The following is a 15,254-nucleotide window of genomic DNA, read 5'->3' on the forward strand; positions in this document are numbered from 1 at the left end:
AGAGTGTGTTTTTTGGGGACCATAATAGATTCCCTATCTATGAAAAATGTTCTGATGGAGGTCAGAAAATCCAAAATTATTTCCTCTTGCCTCTCTCTACAGTTTACTGTTTGGCCATCAGTGGCTCAATGAAATGGAGGTAATTGGTCTGATTGTCACTTCCATGGACATCATTCCCTTTGCTCAATTCCATTTGAGAGCTCTGCAGTTATGCATGCTCAGCCAATGGAATGGAGACCAATTGGATCTGTCTCAGAAGGTAGTTCTAAATCAGTCGACAAGAGACTCTCTCCAGTGGTGGCTTTCTCAGGAGCATCTGTCTCAGGGCACATGCTTCTGTGGACCTTCCTGGGTGATTGTGACCACGGACACTAGCCTTCTGGGCTGGGGAGCAGTCTGGGATTTGTTAAAGGCGCAGGGACTATGGACTCGGGAGGTGTCTGCTCTCCCTATAAACATCTTGGAGTTGAGAGTGATTTACAATGCTCTGATGGCTTGGCTTCAGTTGTCCTTAGCCTGGTTTATCAGGTTACAGTCGGACAACATCACCTCAGTGGCTTACATCAACCACCAGGGAGGAACTCAGTTTCTTAGCAATGAAAGAGGTGGTTCGGATTGTTCAGTGGGTGGAAGCTCACAATTGCTATCTATCTGCCATCCACATTCCAGGAGTGGACAATTGGGATGCGGATTACCTGAGCAGACAGACTTTTCATCCCGGGGAGTGGGCTCTCCATCCAGAGGTGTTTTCCAGGTTAACCCTCAAATGGAGGGTGCCGGAGTTGTATCTGATGGTGTCTCGGCAGAACGCCAAACTTGCAAGGTACGTTCAAGATCAAGAGTTCCGCAGGCCGCTCTGATAGATCCTCTTGCGGTTCCTTTGGATTTCAGTCTAGCATACCCGTTTCCTCCGTTTGCGCTCCTTCCATGAGTCATTGCTTGTATAAAATAGGAGAGAGCGTCAGTGATTCTAATAGCTCATACATGGGCTTGCAGGATTTGGTATGCAGACCTAGTGAAGATGTCATCTCTGCCACCTTGGACGTTGCCTCTAAGGAAGGATCTTCTAAATCAGGGTCCATCCAAATCGTGTTTCTCTTAAGCTGACTGCTTGTAGATTGAAAACTTAGTTCTGTCTAAGCGTGTTTTTTTCTGAGTTGGTTATTGAGACCATGATCCAGGCTCGCAAGCCTGTTTCTAGGAAAATTTACCATAAGGTATGGCGTAAATACCTTTATTGGTGTGAATCCATAGGCTACTCTTGGAGTAGGGTCAGGATTCCTAGGATTTTGTTCTTTCTCCAGGAAGGTCTGGAGAAAGGATTGTCAGTCAGTTCTTTGAAGGGTCAGATTTCTGCATTATCTATTTTGTTACATAAGTGTCTGGCCAGATGTTCAATCTTTTTGTCAGGGCCTAGTTAGAATCAGGCCTGTGTTTAAATCATTTGCTCTTCCTTGGAGCCTTAACCTTGTTCTTAAAGTTTTGCAGCGGGCTCTGTTTGAGCCATTGCATTCCATAGATATTAAGTTGTTATCTTGGAAGGTTTTGTTCCTTATTGCTATCTCTTCTGCTCGGAGAGTTTCGGGACTCTTAGCTTTGCAGTGTGATTCGCCTTACCTTATTTTTCATGCTGATAAGGCAGTTCTTCATACTAAGTTGAGGTTTCTTCCTAGAATGGTTTCGGATAGAAATATTAATCAGGAAATCGTTGTTCCTTCTCTATGTCCTAACCCTTCTTCTCATAAGGAACGTTTGTTGCACAACTGGATGTTGTGCATGCTCTAAAGTTCTACCTATAGGCGACTAAGGATTTTCTCCAGTCCTCTGCCCTGTTTGTATGTTTCTCTGGAAAGCGTAAAGGTCAGAAAGCTAATGCTACTTCTCTTTCCCCTTGGTTGAGAAGTATAATTCGTTTGGCTTATTAGACTGCTGGCCAGCAGCCTCCTGAGAGAATTGCAGCTCATTCCATGAGGGCTGTCTCCAATGAAGCTTCTGTGGAACAGATTTGCAAGGCTGCAACTTGCTCCTCACTGCATACTTTTCTTCTGTTAAGTGTGATCAGTCCACGGGTCATCATTACTTCTGGGATATTACTCCTCCCCAACAGGAAGTGCAAGAGGATTCACCCAGCAGAGCTGCATATAGCTCCTCCCCTCTACGTCACTCCCAGTCATTCTCTTGCACCCAACGACTAGATAGGATGTGTGAGAGGACTATGGTGATTATACTTAGTTTTATATCTTCAATCAAAAGTTTGTTATTTTAAAATAGCACCGGAGTTTTACTATGATTTTAGCCGGAGTAGTTAAGATCATATTGCTGTTTCTCGGCCATCTGAGGAGAGGTAAACTTCAGATCAGGGGACAGCGGACAGATGAATCTGCATAGAGGTATGTAGCAGCTTTTATTTTCTGACAATGGAATTGATGAGAAAATCCTGCCATACCGATATAATGTCATGTATGTATACTTTACACTTCAGTATTCTGGGGAATGGTACTTCACTGGAATTACACTGTAAGAATTACATAAAAAAATTTTTAATAAATAAGAAATTATGTTTAACGTTTTTGCTGGAATGTAAAATCGTTTTCATTTGCTGAGGTACTGAGTGAATAAATGTTTGGGCACTATTTTTCCACTTGGCAGTTGCTTGGTCTTTTTTCTGACAGTTTCTGTTCTCTCTCACTGCTGTGTGTGAGGGGGAGGGGACGTTTTTTGGCGCTTTTGCTACGCATCAAAAATTTCAGTCAGCACCTCATTGAATTTCCTGCATGATCCGGTTCATCTCTACAGAACTCAGGGGTCTTCAAAACTTGTTTTGAGGGAGGTAATTTCTCTCAGCAGAGCTGTGAGATTATAGTTGACTGAGATAAAAAACGTTTATTCTGTAATTTTTTTCTGCTTTCAGAATTAGTTGTCTTTTTACTAATGGGATCAAACCTTTGCTAAAGTTGTGTTGTTTACAAGGATTGAGGCTATAACTGTTTCAGTTTATTAATTTTCAACTGTCATAAATCTTCTGTGCTTCTTAAAGACACAGTACGTTTTTAATAATATCCTAATAGAATTGTATTCCAAGTTGCAAGTTTATTTGCTAGTGTGTTAAACATGTCTGATTCAGAGGAAGATACCTGTGTCATTTGTTGCAATGCCAAAGTGGAGCCCAATAGAAATGTATGTACTAACTGTATTGATGCTACTTTAAATAAAAGTCAATCTGTACAAATTGAACAAATTTCACCAAACAACGAGGGGAGAGTTATGCCGACTAACTCGCCTCACGTGTCAGTACCTGCATCTCCCGCTCGGGAGGTGCGCGATATGGTGGCGCCCAGTACAGCTGGGCGGCCATTACAGATAACTTTACAAGATATGGCCACTGTTATGACTGAAGTTTTGGCTAAATTACCAGAACTAAGAGGCAAGCGTGATCACTCTGGGGTGAGAACAGAGTGCGCTGATAATATTAGGGCCATGTCAGACACTGCGTCACAAATGGCAGAACATGAGGACGGAGAACTTCATTCTGTGGGTGACGGTTCTGATCCAAACAGACTGGATTCAGATATTTCAAATTTTAAATTTAAGCTGGAAAACCTCCGTGTATTACTAGGGGAGGTGTTAGCGGCTCTGAATGATTGTAACACAGTTGCAATACCAGAGAAAATGTGTAGGTTGAATAAATATTTTGCGGTACCGGCGAGTACTGATGTTTTTCCTATACCTAAGAGACTTACTGAAATTGTTACTAAGGAGTGGGATAGACCCGGTGTGCCGTTCTCACCCCCTCCGATATTTAGAAAAATGTTTCCAATAGACGCCACTACTCGGGACTTATGGCAAACGGTCCCTAAGGTGGAGGGAGCAGTTTCTACTTTAGCTAAGCGTACCACTATCCCGGTGGAGGATAGCTGTGCTTTTTCAGATCCAATGGATAAAAAATTAGAGGGTTACCTTAAGAAAATGTTTGTTCAACAAGGTTTTATATTGCAACCCCTTGCATGCATTGCGCCGGTCACGGCTGCAGCGGCATTCTGGATTGAGTCTCTGGAAGAGAACATTAGTTCAGCTACTCTGGACGACATTACGGACAGGCTTAGAGTCCTTAAACTAGCTAATTCATTCATTTCGGAGGCCGTAGTACATTTAACTAAACTTACGGCTAAGAATTCAGGATTCGCCATTCAGGCACGCAGGGCGCTGTGGCTAAAATCCTGGTCAGCTGATGTTACTTCTAAGTCTAAATTACTTAATATAGCTTTTAAAGGGCAGTCCTTATTTGGGCCTGGTTTGAAAGAAATTATCGCTGACATTACAGGAGGTAAAGGCCACGCCCTGCCTCAAGACAGGGCCAAACCTAAGGCCAAACAGTCTAATTTTCGTTCCTTTCGGAATTTCAAAGCAGGAGCAGCATCAACTTCCTCTGCCCCAAAGCAAGAAGGATCTGTTGCTCGCTACAGACAAAACTGGAGACCTAACCAGTCTTGGAACAAGGGCAAGCAGACCAGGAAACCTGCTGCTGCCCCTAAAACAGCATGAATTGAGGGCCCCCGATCCGGGACCGGATCTAGTGGGGGGCAGACTTTCTCTCTTCGCCCAGGCTTGGGCAAGAGATGTCCAGGATCCCTGGGCGCTAGAGATAATATCTCAGGGATACCTTCTGGACTTCAAATACTCTCCTCCAAGAGAGAGATTTCATCTGTCAAGGTTGTCAACAATCCAGACAAAGAAAGAGGCGTTTCTACGCTGCGTACAAGAGCTCTTGTTAATGGGAGTAATCCATCCAGTTCCACGATCGGAACAGGGACAAGGGTTTTACTCAAATCTGTTTGTGGTTCCCAAAAAAGAGGGAACTTTCAGACCAATCCTGGACTTAAAGATCCTAAACAAATTCCTAAGAGTTCCATCGTTCAAGATGGAGACTATTCGGACAATTTTACCTATGATCCAAGAGGGTCAGTACATGACCACTGTAGATTTAAAAGATGCTTACCTTCACATACCGATTCACAAAGATCATTACCGGTACCTAAGGTTTGCCTTCCTAGACAGGCATTACCAGTTTGTGGCTCTTCCATTCGGATTGGCTACAGCTCCAAGAATCTTCACAAAGGTTCTGGGTGCTCTTCTGGCGGTACTAAGACCGCGGGGAATCTCGGTAGCTCCATACCTAGACGACATTCTGATACAAGCTTCAAGCTTTCAAACTGCCAAGTTTCATACAGAGTTAGTACTGGCATTTCTAAGGTCACATGGATGGAAGGTGAACGAAAAGAAAAGTTCACTCGTTCCACTCACAAGAGTTCCCTTTCTGGGGACTCTTATAGATTCTGTAGAAATGAAGATTTACCTGACAGAGGACAGGCTAACAAGACTTCAAAGTGCTTGCCGCACCCTTCATTCCATTCAACACCCGTCAGTGGCTCAATGCATGGAGGTAATCGGCTTAATGGTAGCGGCAATGGACATAGTACCCTTTGCACGCTTACACCTCAGACCACTGCAACTGTGCATGCTAAGTCAGTGGAATGGGGATTACTCAGACTTGTCCCCTTCTCTGAATCTGGATCAAGAGACCAGAAATTCTCTTCTATGGTGGCTTTCTCGGCCACATCTGTCCAGGGGGATGCCATTCAGCAGACCAGACTGGACAATTGTAACAACAGACGCCAGCCTTCTAGGTTGGGGTGCCGTCTGGAATTCTCTGAAGGCTCAGGGACAATGGAGTCAGGAGGAGAGTCTCCTGCCAATAAACATTCTGGAATTGAGAGCAGTTCTCAATGCACTCCTGGCTTGGCCCCAGTTGACAACTCGGGGGTTCATCAGGTTTCAGTCGCACAACATCACGACTGTAGCTTACATCAACCATCAGGGAGGGACAAGAAGCTCCCTAGCAATGATGGAAGTATCAAAGATAATTCGCTGGGCAGAGTCTCACTCTTGCCACCTGTCAGCAATCCACATCCCGGGAGTGGAGAACTGGGAGGCGGATTTCTTAAGTCGTCAGACTTTTCATCCGGGGGAGTGGGAACTTCATCCGGAGGTCTTTGCCCAAATACTTCGACGTTGGGGCAAACCAGAGATAGATCTCATGGCGTCTCGACAGAACGCCAAGCTTCCTCGTTACGGGTCCAGATCCAGGGATCCAGGAGCAGTCCTGATAGATGCCCTGACAGCACCTTGGGACTTCAGGATGGCTTACGTGTTTCCACCCTTCCCGATGCTTCCTCGATTGATTGCCAGAATCAAACAGGAGAGAGCATCAGTGATTCTAATAGCGCCTGCATGGCCACGCAGGACTTGGTATGCAGACCTGGTGGACATGTCATCCTGTCCACCTTGGTCTCTACCTCTGAAACAGGACCTTCTGATACAGGGTCCTTTCAAACATCAAAATCTAACTTCTCTGAAGCTGACTGCTTGGAAATTGAACGCTTGATTTTATCAAGACGTGGGTTTTCTGAGTCAGTTATTGATACCTTAATACAGGCTAGGAAGCCTGTTACCAGAAGGATTTACCATAAGATATGGCGTAAATACCTATATTGGTGTGAATCCAAAGGTTACTCTTGGAGTAAGGTTAGGATTCCTAGGATATTGTCTTTTCTACAAGAAGGTTTAGAAAAGGGTTTATCTGCTAGTTCATTAAAGGGACAGATCTCAGCTCTGTCCATTCTGTTACACAAACGTCTGTCAGAAGTGCCAGACGTTCAGGCTTTTTGTCAGGCTTTGGCCAGGATTAAGCCTGTGTTTAAAACTGTTGCTCCGCCATGGAGTTTAAACCTTGTTCTTAACGTTTTACAGGGTGTTCCGTTTGAACCCCTCCATTCCATTGATATAAAGTTATTATCTTGGAAAGTTCTATTTTTAATGGCTATTTCCTCGGCTCGAAGAGTCTCTGAGTTATCAGCCTTACATTGTGATTCTCCTTATTTGATTTTTCATTCGGATAAGGTAGTTCTGCGCACTAAACCTGGGTTCTTACCTAAGGTAGTCACTAACAGGAATATCAATCAAGAGATTGTTGTTCCTTCTTTGTGTCCAAATCCTTCTTCGAAGAAGGAACGTCTTCTGCACAATCTGGATGTAGTTCGTGCCCTAAAGTTTTACTTACAGGCAACTAAGGAATTTCGACAAACGTCTTCCCTGTTTGTCGTTTACTCTGGTCAGAGGAGAGGTCAAAAGGCTTCTGCTACCTCTCTTTCTTTTTGGCTTCGTAGCATAATTCGTTTAGCCTATGAGACTGCTGGACAGCAGCCTCCTGAAAGAATTACAGCTCATTCTACTAGAGCCGTGGCTTCCACTTGGGCCTTTAAGAATGAGGCCTCTGTTGAACAGATTTGCAAGGCTGCAACTTGGTCTTCACTTCATACTTTTTCCAAATTTTACAAATTTGACACTTTTGCTTCCTCGGAGGCTATTTTTGGGAGAAAGGTTCTTCAGGTAGTGGTTCCTTCTGTATAAAGAGCCTGCCTATCCCTCCCGTCATCCGTGTACTTTTGCTTTGGTATTGGTATCCCAGAAGTAATGATGACCCGTGGACTGATCACACTTAACAGAAGAAAACATAATTTATGCTTACCTGATAAATTCCTTTCTTCTGTAGTGTGATCAGTCCACGGCCCGCCCTGTTTTTTAAGGCAGGTAAATATTTTTCTTTTAAATTATACTCCAGTCACCACTACACCCTTGGTTTCTCCTTTCTCGTTGGTCCTTGGTCGAATGACTGGGAGTGACGTAGAGGGGAGGAGCTATATGCAGCTCTGCTGGGTGAATCCTCTTGCACTTCCTGTTGGGGAGGAGTAATATCCCAGAAGTAATGATGACCCGTGGACTGATCACACTACAGAAGAAAGGAATTTATCAGGTAAGCATAAATTATGTTTTTCCAAATTTGATACTTTTGTCTCGGCTGAGGCTTCTTTTGGGAAAAAGGTTCTTCAAGTGGTCGTGCCTTCTGTTTAGATCTGCCTGTCTTGTTTTCCCTTCCTAGTCATCTGTGTCCTCTAGCTTGGGTATTGGTTCCCACTAGTAATTTATGACGTCGTAGACTCTCCATATCTTAGGAAAGAAAACAAAATTTATGCTTACCTGATAAATTTATTTATTTACGGATATTGAGAGTCCACGACCCCACCCTTAAATTTGAGACCGTTATTTTTTGACTAAACCTCAGGCACCTCTACACTTTTGTGTTATTCCTTTTTCCATTTTCCCTTCGGTGGAATGACTGGGGATTGTGGGTGGGGGAGTGACACTTAACAGCTTTGCTGTGGTACTGTTTGCCTACTCCTACTGGCCAGGAGTGATATTCCCATTAGTCATTGATGATGTTGTGGACTCTACCTATCCGGAAATAAATAAATTTATCAGGTAAGCATAAATTTTGTTTTCCTCTACCTTCTGTTATAGAGATTTGGGAAGCTATTCCTTAGGTCATGCAGCTATTTCCACTCTTGCCAGACATATTACTATTTCTTTGGAGGATGGTTCCTCTTTTAAGGATCCTTTAGATGGAAAAGTTGAAGGTTTTCATCAATCTTTCAGCTTGCAGGTTTTATTTTTCATCTGCTGTCAGTGATGCCTGCTACTACTGCTGTTGGTGGGACAAACTTTCAGAACTTGTTTCTGGGAAACCACTTTGGATGAGATTCAGTATTGCATTAAACCCCTTAGAACAGCAAATTCCTTTATTTGTGATGTGGCCGTAGAAATTATTGGCTTTAATGCAAAGAATGCTACATTAGGTGTTTTAGCTAGACAAGGGTTGTAGCTTAAGTCTTGCTCTGCTGATATGATTTCTAAACACATATTGCTTTCTTATACTTTCTAGGGTTCATTTCTGTCTAGGCCTGGAATGGATGTTATTTTTGCTACAGTTACTGGGGGTAAGGTGTTTTTATTTGCTCCAAGATAAAAAAATCTAAGGGTAAGCTTAGATCTTCAGGGAATTTGTTATTTTTTTTGGCAGGGCTCAGAAAGATTCCCCCTCTTCCCAGAGTTGTGGCTACCACAAAAAGTACAGCCCTTCTTGGTCCAAAAACAGTCTAAGAAGTCTACCCCAGCCTCCAAGACTGCATAAAGGTGCAGCCCCATACCAGACCAGTCTCTGGTGAGGGCAGATTGAGCCTCTTTCGGGAGGCTTGGAAGAAATCAAAACCTTATTTTCAGATTTTTTTTCCATCAAGTTAAGGCTCGTATTCGCACTAGCTTATCCTTTTTTTTACTAAGGTCCTTAGAACTCTAAGGAGTGTGTTTTGTACAATTTAGATTATGTTAGAGCTCTCAAATATTATGGGGAAGCCACAATAGATTTTAGACTTTCTTCTCTTATTGTTCATTTTCTGGGCCTTGCAAAGATCAGAAAGCTACAGCTGTGACTTTAGCAGCTTGGCTTAATTTAATTCATAAGGTTTATTTGATTGCAGGGAAAACATTCCCTGAGCATATTACTGCTCATTCTACTAGAGCAGTTGTCACTTCTTGGGCATTTCATAATAAGGCTTTTATTGGTCAGATTTACAAGGCATCTACTTGGTCTTCCTTGCACATGTTTTAAGTTTTATCACTTTGATGTGTATGCTTCTTTTTAGGTTGTTTTTCGCAGGAAAGCTCTGCGGGCCATTGTGCATGATCAGTAACGTCCTGCCTTCACTGTTTGTGTCCCCCCCCCCATTTCATGGTGGTCTCATGGACTTCACTGCTTGGGTATAGATTCCCACATGTGGTAATTCATGGACTCCCACTTGATGAAAGAATACAAAATGTATGCTTACCTGATAAGTTCATTTATTTCATGATGATAAGAGTCTGCGAGCCCCGTCCTTTATATTTGTTCAGGTGATGGCAGTACTTGTTTAACACTGCCTTGTCCTGCTTTATCCTTTTCCTGCTTTGTTTTTCCTCCTCTTTTTGGCTATATATATGACTAAGGCTCATGGGAAGTGGGAGGGATTGTTGGGGTGTCTTTTGCCTCCTAGTGGTCAGAGAGGAATCCCTACATTTTCATATGAATTAGCACTTTTTAAACATGTTTAATAGTTTTGCATGTCTATGTACACTTTAAGGACTACTTGCTCCTTGGCAAATCAACATAACATCCACTGCACTGTTTGTGTATTGACATGCCTTATAAGCACAAAACCAATTCGATATATACAAGCATCCATTTTAAAAAAAAAAAGGCATACATTTTAATATGACCTATTTTAGATGGCTCAAAAAAATAAATTCTTTTGTGTCTCTTTAAAAAAAATGCTTTTAAACAATAGTGTCTCTTTTAAATGTAATCAATTTTATGTCAGTTTTTTTTTTATCTTGTAGCCATGTTGAAAATACTTCTGTGACATAGAAGATATGAAAATGTTGTTCTTTACAATTTTTTGATACATGTGGTAACTTTGTCATTATTTATATATTCTAACTTCTTATTCTCAGCCTGAAGAAATGACCAGATTAAGAAGCCTAAACAGACAGCTCCAAATAAATATAGACTGTACACTGAAAGAAGTTGATTTGCTTCAGTCGAGAGGTAGATATTTATCAGACATTTATCAAATCGGTTTGTGTTGCTTTGACCTACACTATGTTGCAATTGTAAAAAAAAAATCTGCATGGTAGTAATAAAATATTTATAGATGATAATCTACAACTTCCATATAACAAATGGAACATTTTTATCTCTCTAAACAGTGCCTTTTGGTGTCAGTGAATTAACATAAATATATACTTTTATGTTCTTGTTTAAAGACAGGGCATTTTACAATATTTAGTTTGTATGCAGATTTGCAAATTTTTTTCCTGTTACCAGCGTTTAGGATGTTTGATGATCACACAGTTTAATGTTTTAGTAACTTATACATGTTTGTTAATAGTTATACTCATTCATTGACAAGAGACAGAGTACGTGTATACTGTCTTGCACCTTGTTGGGGTAGGCAGACATTTCAGACTTTTTCAGGGCTTCTCCCTTTCCCCTATATACACACTCTTTTTCCTGTAAGTTTTATTAAGGTAATAGTCATCAGTACTGCTTCATATGAATTTTGTGGTTTTACATAAGAACTTTAAATTCTATCAGTACAGCATGTTTACTACTGCAAGTGTCCAGCCATCTCCTGACCTATCAGGACTGCATATGGCCAGCTGCCCGTCTTTTCATGTTGTCCTCTGTGATTTGCAAGAGCATCCCCCCCCCCCCCGAAAATATTGACTGTGGTAAAGCTCTCTGTGGTGCTACCATTTTAAACTGCTTTAAAGGAACAGGCAAGGGGGCATATCTGTGGTTGAGTTTCTAGTCTGTGTTGCACATTGACCCAGTGCAAAACAAAATGGCTGCCAACTATTTTAAAATCATTTTAAAAAAGAAACAAAAATACTTACATAGCCATGCCATGCTGCCTGGAGCACTGTGCTCCACTCCCCTTATCATTGTTTAGACACAGGCATTGTATTTTAACTAAGTTCACAGCTTCTAGGCATGCTCTAGCAGATAATCCCTGTTCACTTTTACATTCTACAAAAACAACAATAGATATGAATACAGCCATAGAAGGAAATGTGTGGGGGGAGTTAGAGCTTTGCAATTCGGAAACTTAATTGAAATGGTTAATGGTGAGGCACTGCAGTATAAGTTTGCATGTAAAGTAGTTAAAGTACATATTATATTTTTTCTCTATCCCAACTTGTTTTATGTCCCTTTAAAGGTATTTTTGTGTTATGGATGATGAGTATAAATGGCATCATGGGACAGATTGATATTAATATGTTAGGGGATCAATTAATTTATAGTGGGATTGATTATTTAAGATTTGAGTCTACGGGGCCGAATTATCAAGCTCCGAATGAAGCTTGATGCCCCTGTTTCTGCCGGAAACAGCAGTTATGAAGCTGAGCTTCATAACCGGTCCACTGCCTCTCAGGCTGCGGTCTACAATCTGCCGGATCCTATATGATTGGGCTGATTGACACCCCCTGCTAGCGGCCGATTGGCGATGAATCTACAGGGGGGGCGGCATTGCACAAGCAGTTCTGGGGAACTGCTTGTGCAATTATTAATGCAGACAGTGTATGCTGTCAGCTTTCATCGATGTCTGTCGGACATGATCCGCTGAGCGGTGATAAATTGCCCCCAATGTCTTCTATTTCACTTTAACACCTGTAGTAAATGTTCAATTAAACCTAATCATTGTCATGCAATTGTTGCTTAGCGGAGTAGACACAGGTTGTCTTCCACATCCTGTGGTTCCCATAGGAGTTCAAATTCTGGGTCCTCTGATAGAAACCATTACTTTTTCTCCATCTCAGCATGTAGGTATGATCAGCCATTGTTTATGGACATGGCTAAGGGAATTGGAGCTTTTTATTTCAAGTGTCATATCAGATCTTACCACCAAAGAATTGTCTAACCTAGATCAAAGGTTTTATCATTCTTCGAAGCTTAAACATTATAATTTTCTCCATGTGTCATATTTTGCCCATATGTCTTGCAGAAATGTGAGTAGGTTCATAAGGGTGATGTAGTTCTGACAATATTTCAAGTCTAATGGTTCTTTTAAAAGGCAAGGTATTGCTAGTGCTTGTGCTATTCGATTGATCAGTTTCTGCTTTATTTTGCAGAGGCTTTGGTAGTTTAAGGTTTTTGCCTGTAAGGTATTTTTTGATACTGACTATCTCTAGATTTGGTTGTCCACACCATTAGGGTGTTTGTTTGAAGAACTAGTTGTCAGATAATGTTGTTGTTGTTGTTGTTGTTGTTATTATTATTAGTTATTTACTTATTTGTAGACCAACACATTCCGCAGCGCTAATCTGTGGCTTAGCATATCCTTAATGATATCCTAGTTGATGGGAAGGTCCTATTTTTATTCTAAATGAGTCCATTATCAAGGTTGTTATTGGAACAATTGTTCCAAATAAGAGAGTAGTATTTAACTCATGATATCATGATGATATGATAAAAAATAAGGTTTTGAGAGAATTATTTAAAAAAGAAAGCAATGTGTTCTGTTGTTCCAATGTTTTTGGAAACAAGTCAATTTATAACTACCATAGACAAGGTGCTTCTCTTAGTCATCTAGACGTGCATTCGGATATTTCAGGCCATTCCGAAGATGGAGGCTGCATTCGCCAATTTTCAGAGGATTTATTCATGTGAAAGTGCAACTCCAGATCTTAGTGCAATATACTTTCACATTACTTCCATTGACAAGGTTTTGCAGTATTTCGTAGACAGTCAGTGAACTAAATGGGTTTGCTCATATCCACAGACTGCGTATTAGTAGTTGGTGTAACGGTAGCCACCATATAAGAAATTGTCTTGTGCATAGTTTCACACGTGTACACTACAAATGGAGCTCAGTGGAGCAACAATTTTGAGGACATCATAGGATTATCTCTTTTGCCAAGTGAGATAAATCACTGGTTGGTTATTAACAGCCATAGAATACTTCTGTATTAACAGTTATCAGTCCTAAGAGCTTTGATTACTATTTGGAATTACTTTAGGGTATAAATGGTTTGGTCTCTTGAGGTAATGTCTATTTTCTTCTTAAATGGAAAGACTCCACAGCTGCATTCATTATTTTTGGGAAATAAGAACCTGGCCACCAGGAGGAGACACCCCAGCCAAAGGCTTAAATACTTCTCCCACTCCCCTCATCCCCCAGTCATTCTTTGCCTTTCGTCTCAGGAGGATGGCAGAGACGTGTCAGAATTTTAATTTTTGTTTTTGTCTCTTATGGAGGGTGGTACTCTTCAGTATGGGACAGGAGTTTTAAGTATTCCTGTCAGTCTCTTACATGAAAGTTAGGGTCCGGAGATGCAGGAAGTTTCTTTCTGCGAAACCATCCCGACTAATATTAACAGCTCCTCAACCAATCAGCGTTGTCTAACTTCGCTTCGCTGCCTGCTTTCTTCTCTCAAGTCCATGGCAGAGGAGATGCTACTATTCGTCACACTTGAAAGGCCGTGTTCCTGTTCCACGGCGTTGATTCCGGTAAGATTGTTTTATTTTACTTTATTCAATGTACTGTAAGCAATGTTTCCCGTGAGCTTAAAGCTCCTTGCTAGTTTAACTTATAAGAAAAGGGTCTCAGTGAGTCCCTGTTAGATATTGGAATCGAGGGTTAATATCTCCTGAGGGGGGTTATTGGACAGGGGGGGTTATAATCATATTTCTTATGTGATTCAACCTGCTTATGTATGAGGATTATGGGCTTGTGGTTGATAACTTTGAGGCCTTCGAAAGTGACGCAGTCTTTTGTCTGGGCACGCTTTTTTGACTATACGGTTCACCCTGTGTCCAGGCGGGGTTATGCTCTGTGTGGCGTCTGAGAATATTCTAGTCCGCGGGGGTCTGGTCATAGGAGGTGGTGAGTGCCCCAGCCATTGGTGGTGTCAGGTGCCGTTTTTTTTTTGTTTATTTCTTTTCTGGATAGTCCATATTACTATATCCTTGTTACAGTTATGGGGGATACTGATGCTGAGACACTACTCCATTTCAGATTCAGTTACGGATGACTCTGATTCCGACACAATTATAATATCCGATTCAGATTCTGTGTCCGGTGATGAATCCGGTGTAGTCTCGTTGACTTCTGTCAACCATTCTTGTTCCATATGCCATATGAGAGCACCCGGTTCCTCGGGCTCAGGGAACCAGGGATCTGCTGAGCCATCCGCCTCTGTGGGTCCTGTCTCCCAGGGAGTGAGTTCCCTACCAATTCTTCCTCCTTCACATGCGGGTAACCCATCTGTTTGAGTCACTGAATTACCCTATAGTTCAGATATGGGAATTTTCAGTCTGATGGTCAGAATGGTACAACTCGTTAGACATATGGGGATGAGGTAATCTCCTATTGTCCTTATGAGTTCTTTCACAGTTTTTGTAAGATGGGGCTCTGTTTGGCTGGTCCTGCGGGTAGGCCTGTGTCTTTTTTTGGGCATTAACCTTCGGGTTGCCTTTATATTATATTTTGTATCCGATGGTTAGCATCCCTAGTACAGTCCATAGCCTCTAGTCATAGATGTCTGGGCGGAGGAATGTTCCGCTGCGTCACACTATCTGACTTCTAATTTCATCAGTATCTAGAATTCCTTCTCCATGTGGGGAGATGGTTGGGGGGCTTAGGCCCCGTCACCGCTGTTTGAATGGTTTGGCCTTCAGTTTTAGGTCCATGGATGGTCCTGTTGGGACTTCATCCTACGGCTGTATGGATAGCTGTCCAGCATGCGGAAGGTTTTACATTTGA

The 15,254-nt window shown here is 41.9% G+C and overlaps 1 protein-coding gene across 2 annotated transcripts in view; it reads left to right on the forward strand.

Annotated features, from left to right (window-relative positions):
- Positions 1 to 15,254, forward strand: part of TAB3 (TGF-beta activated kinase 1 (MAP3K7) binding protein 3) — a 243,996-nt gene that overhangs the window by 175,593 nt on the left and 53,149 nt on the right. For both annotated transcript variants that reach the window (XM_053707600.1, XM_053707601.1), the window contains exon 5: positions 10,441 to 10,534. In XM_053707600.1, the coding sequence (XP_053563575.1) occupies positions 10,441 to 10,534 (94 nt within the window). The remainder of the gene's footprint in view (positions 1 to 10,440; positions 10,535 to 15,254) is intronic.

This window comes from Bombina bombina, chromosome 3 (assembly GCF_027579735.1).
Source record: "Bombina bombina isolate aBomBom1 chromosome 3, aBomBom1.pri, whole genome shotgun sequence".
Classification (NCBI taxonomy): Eukaryota; Metazoa; Chordata; class Amphibia; order Anura; family Bombinatoridae; genus Bombina; species Bombina bombina.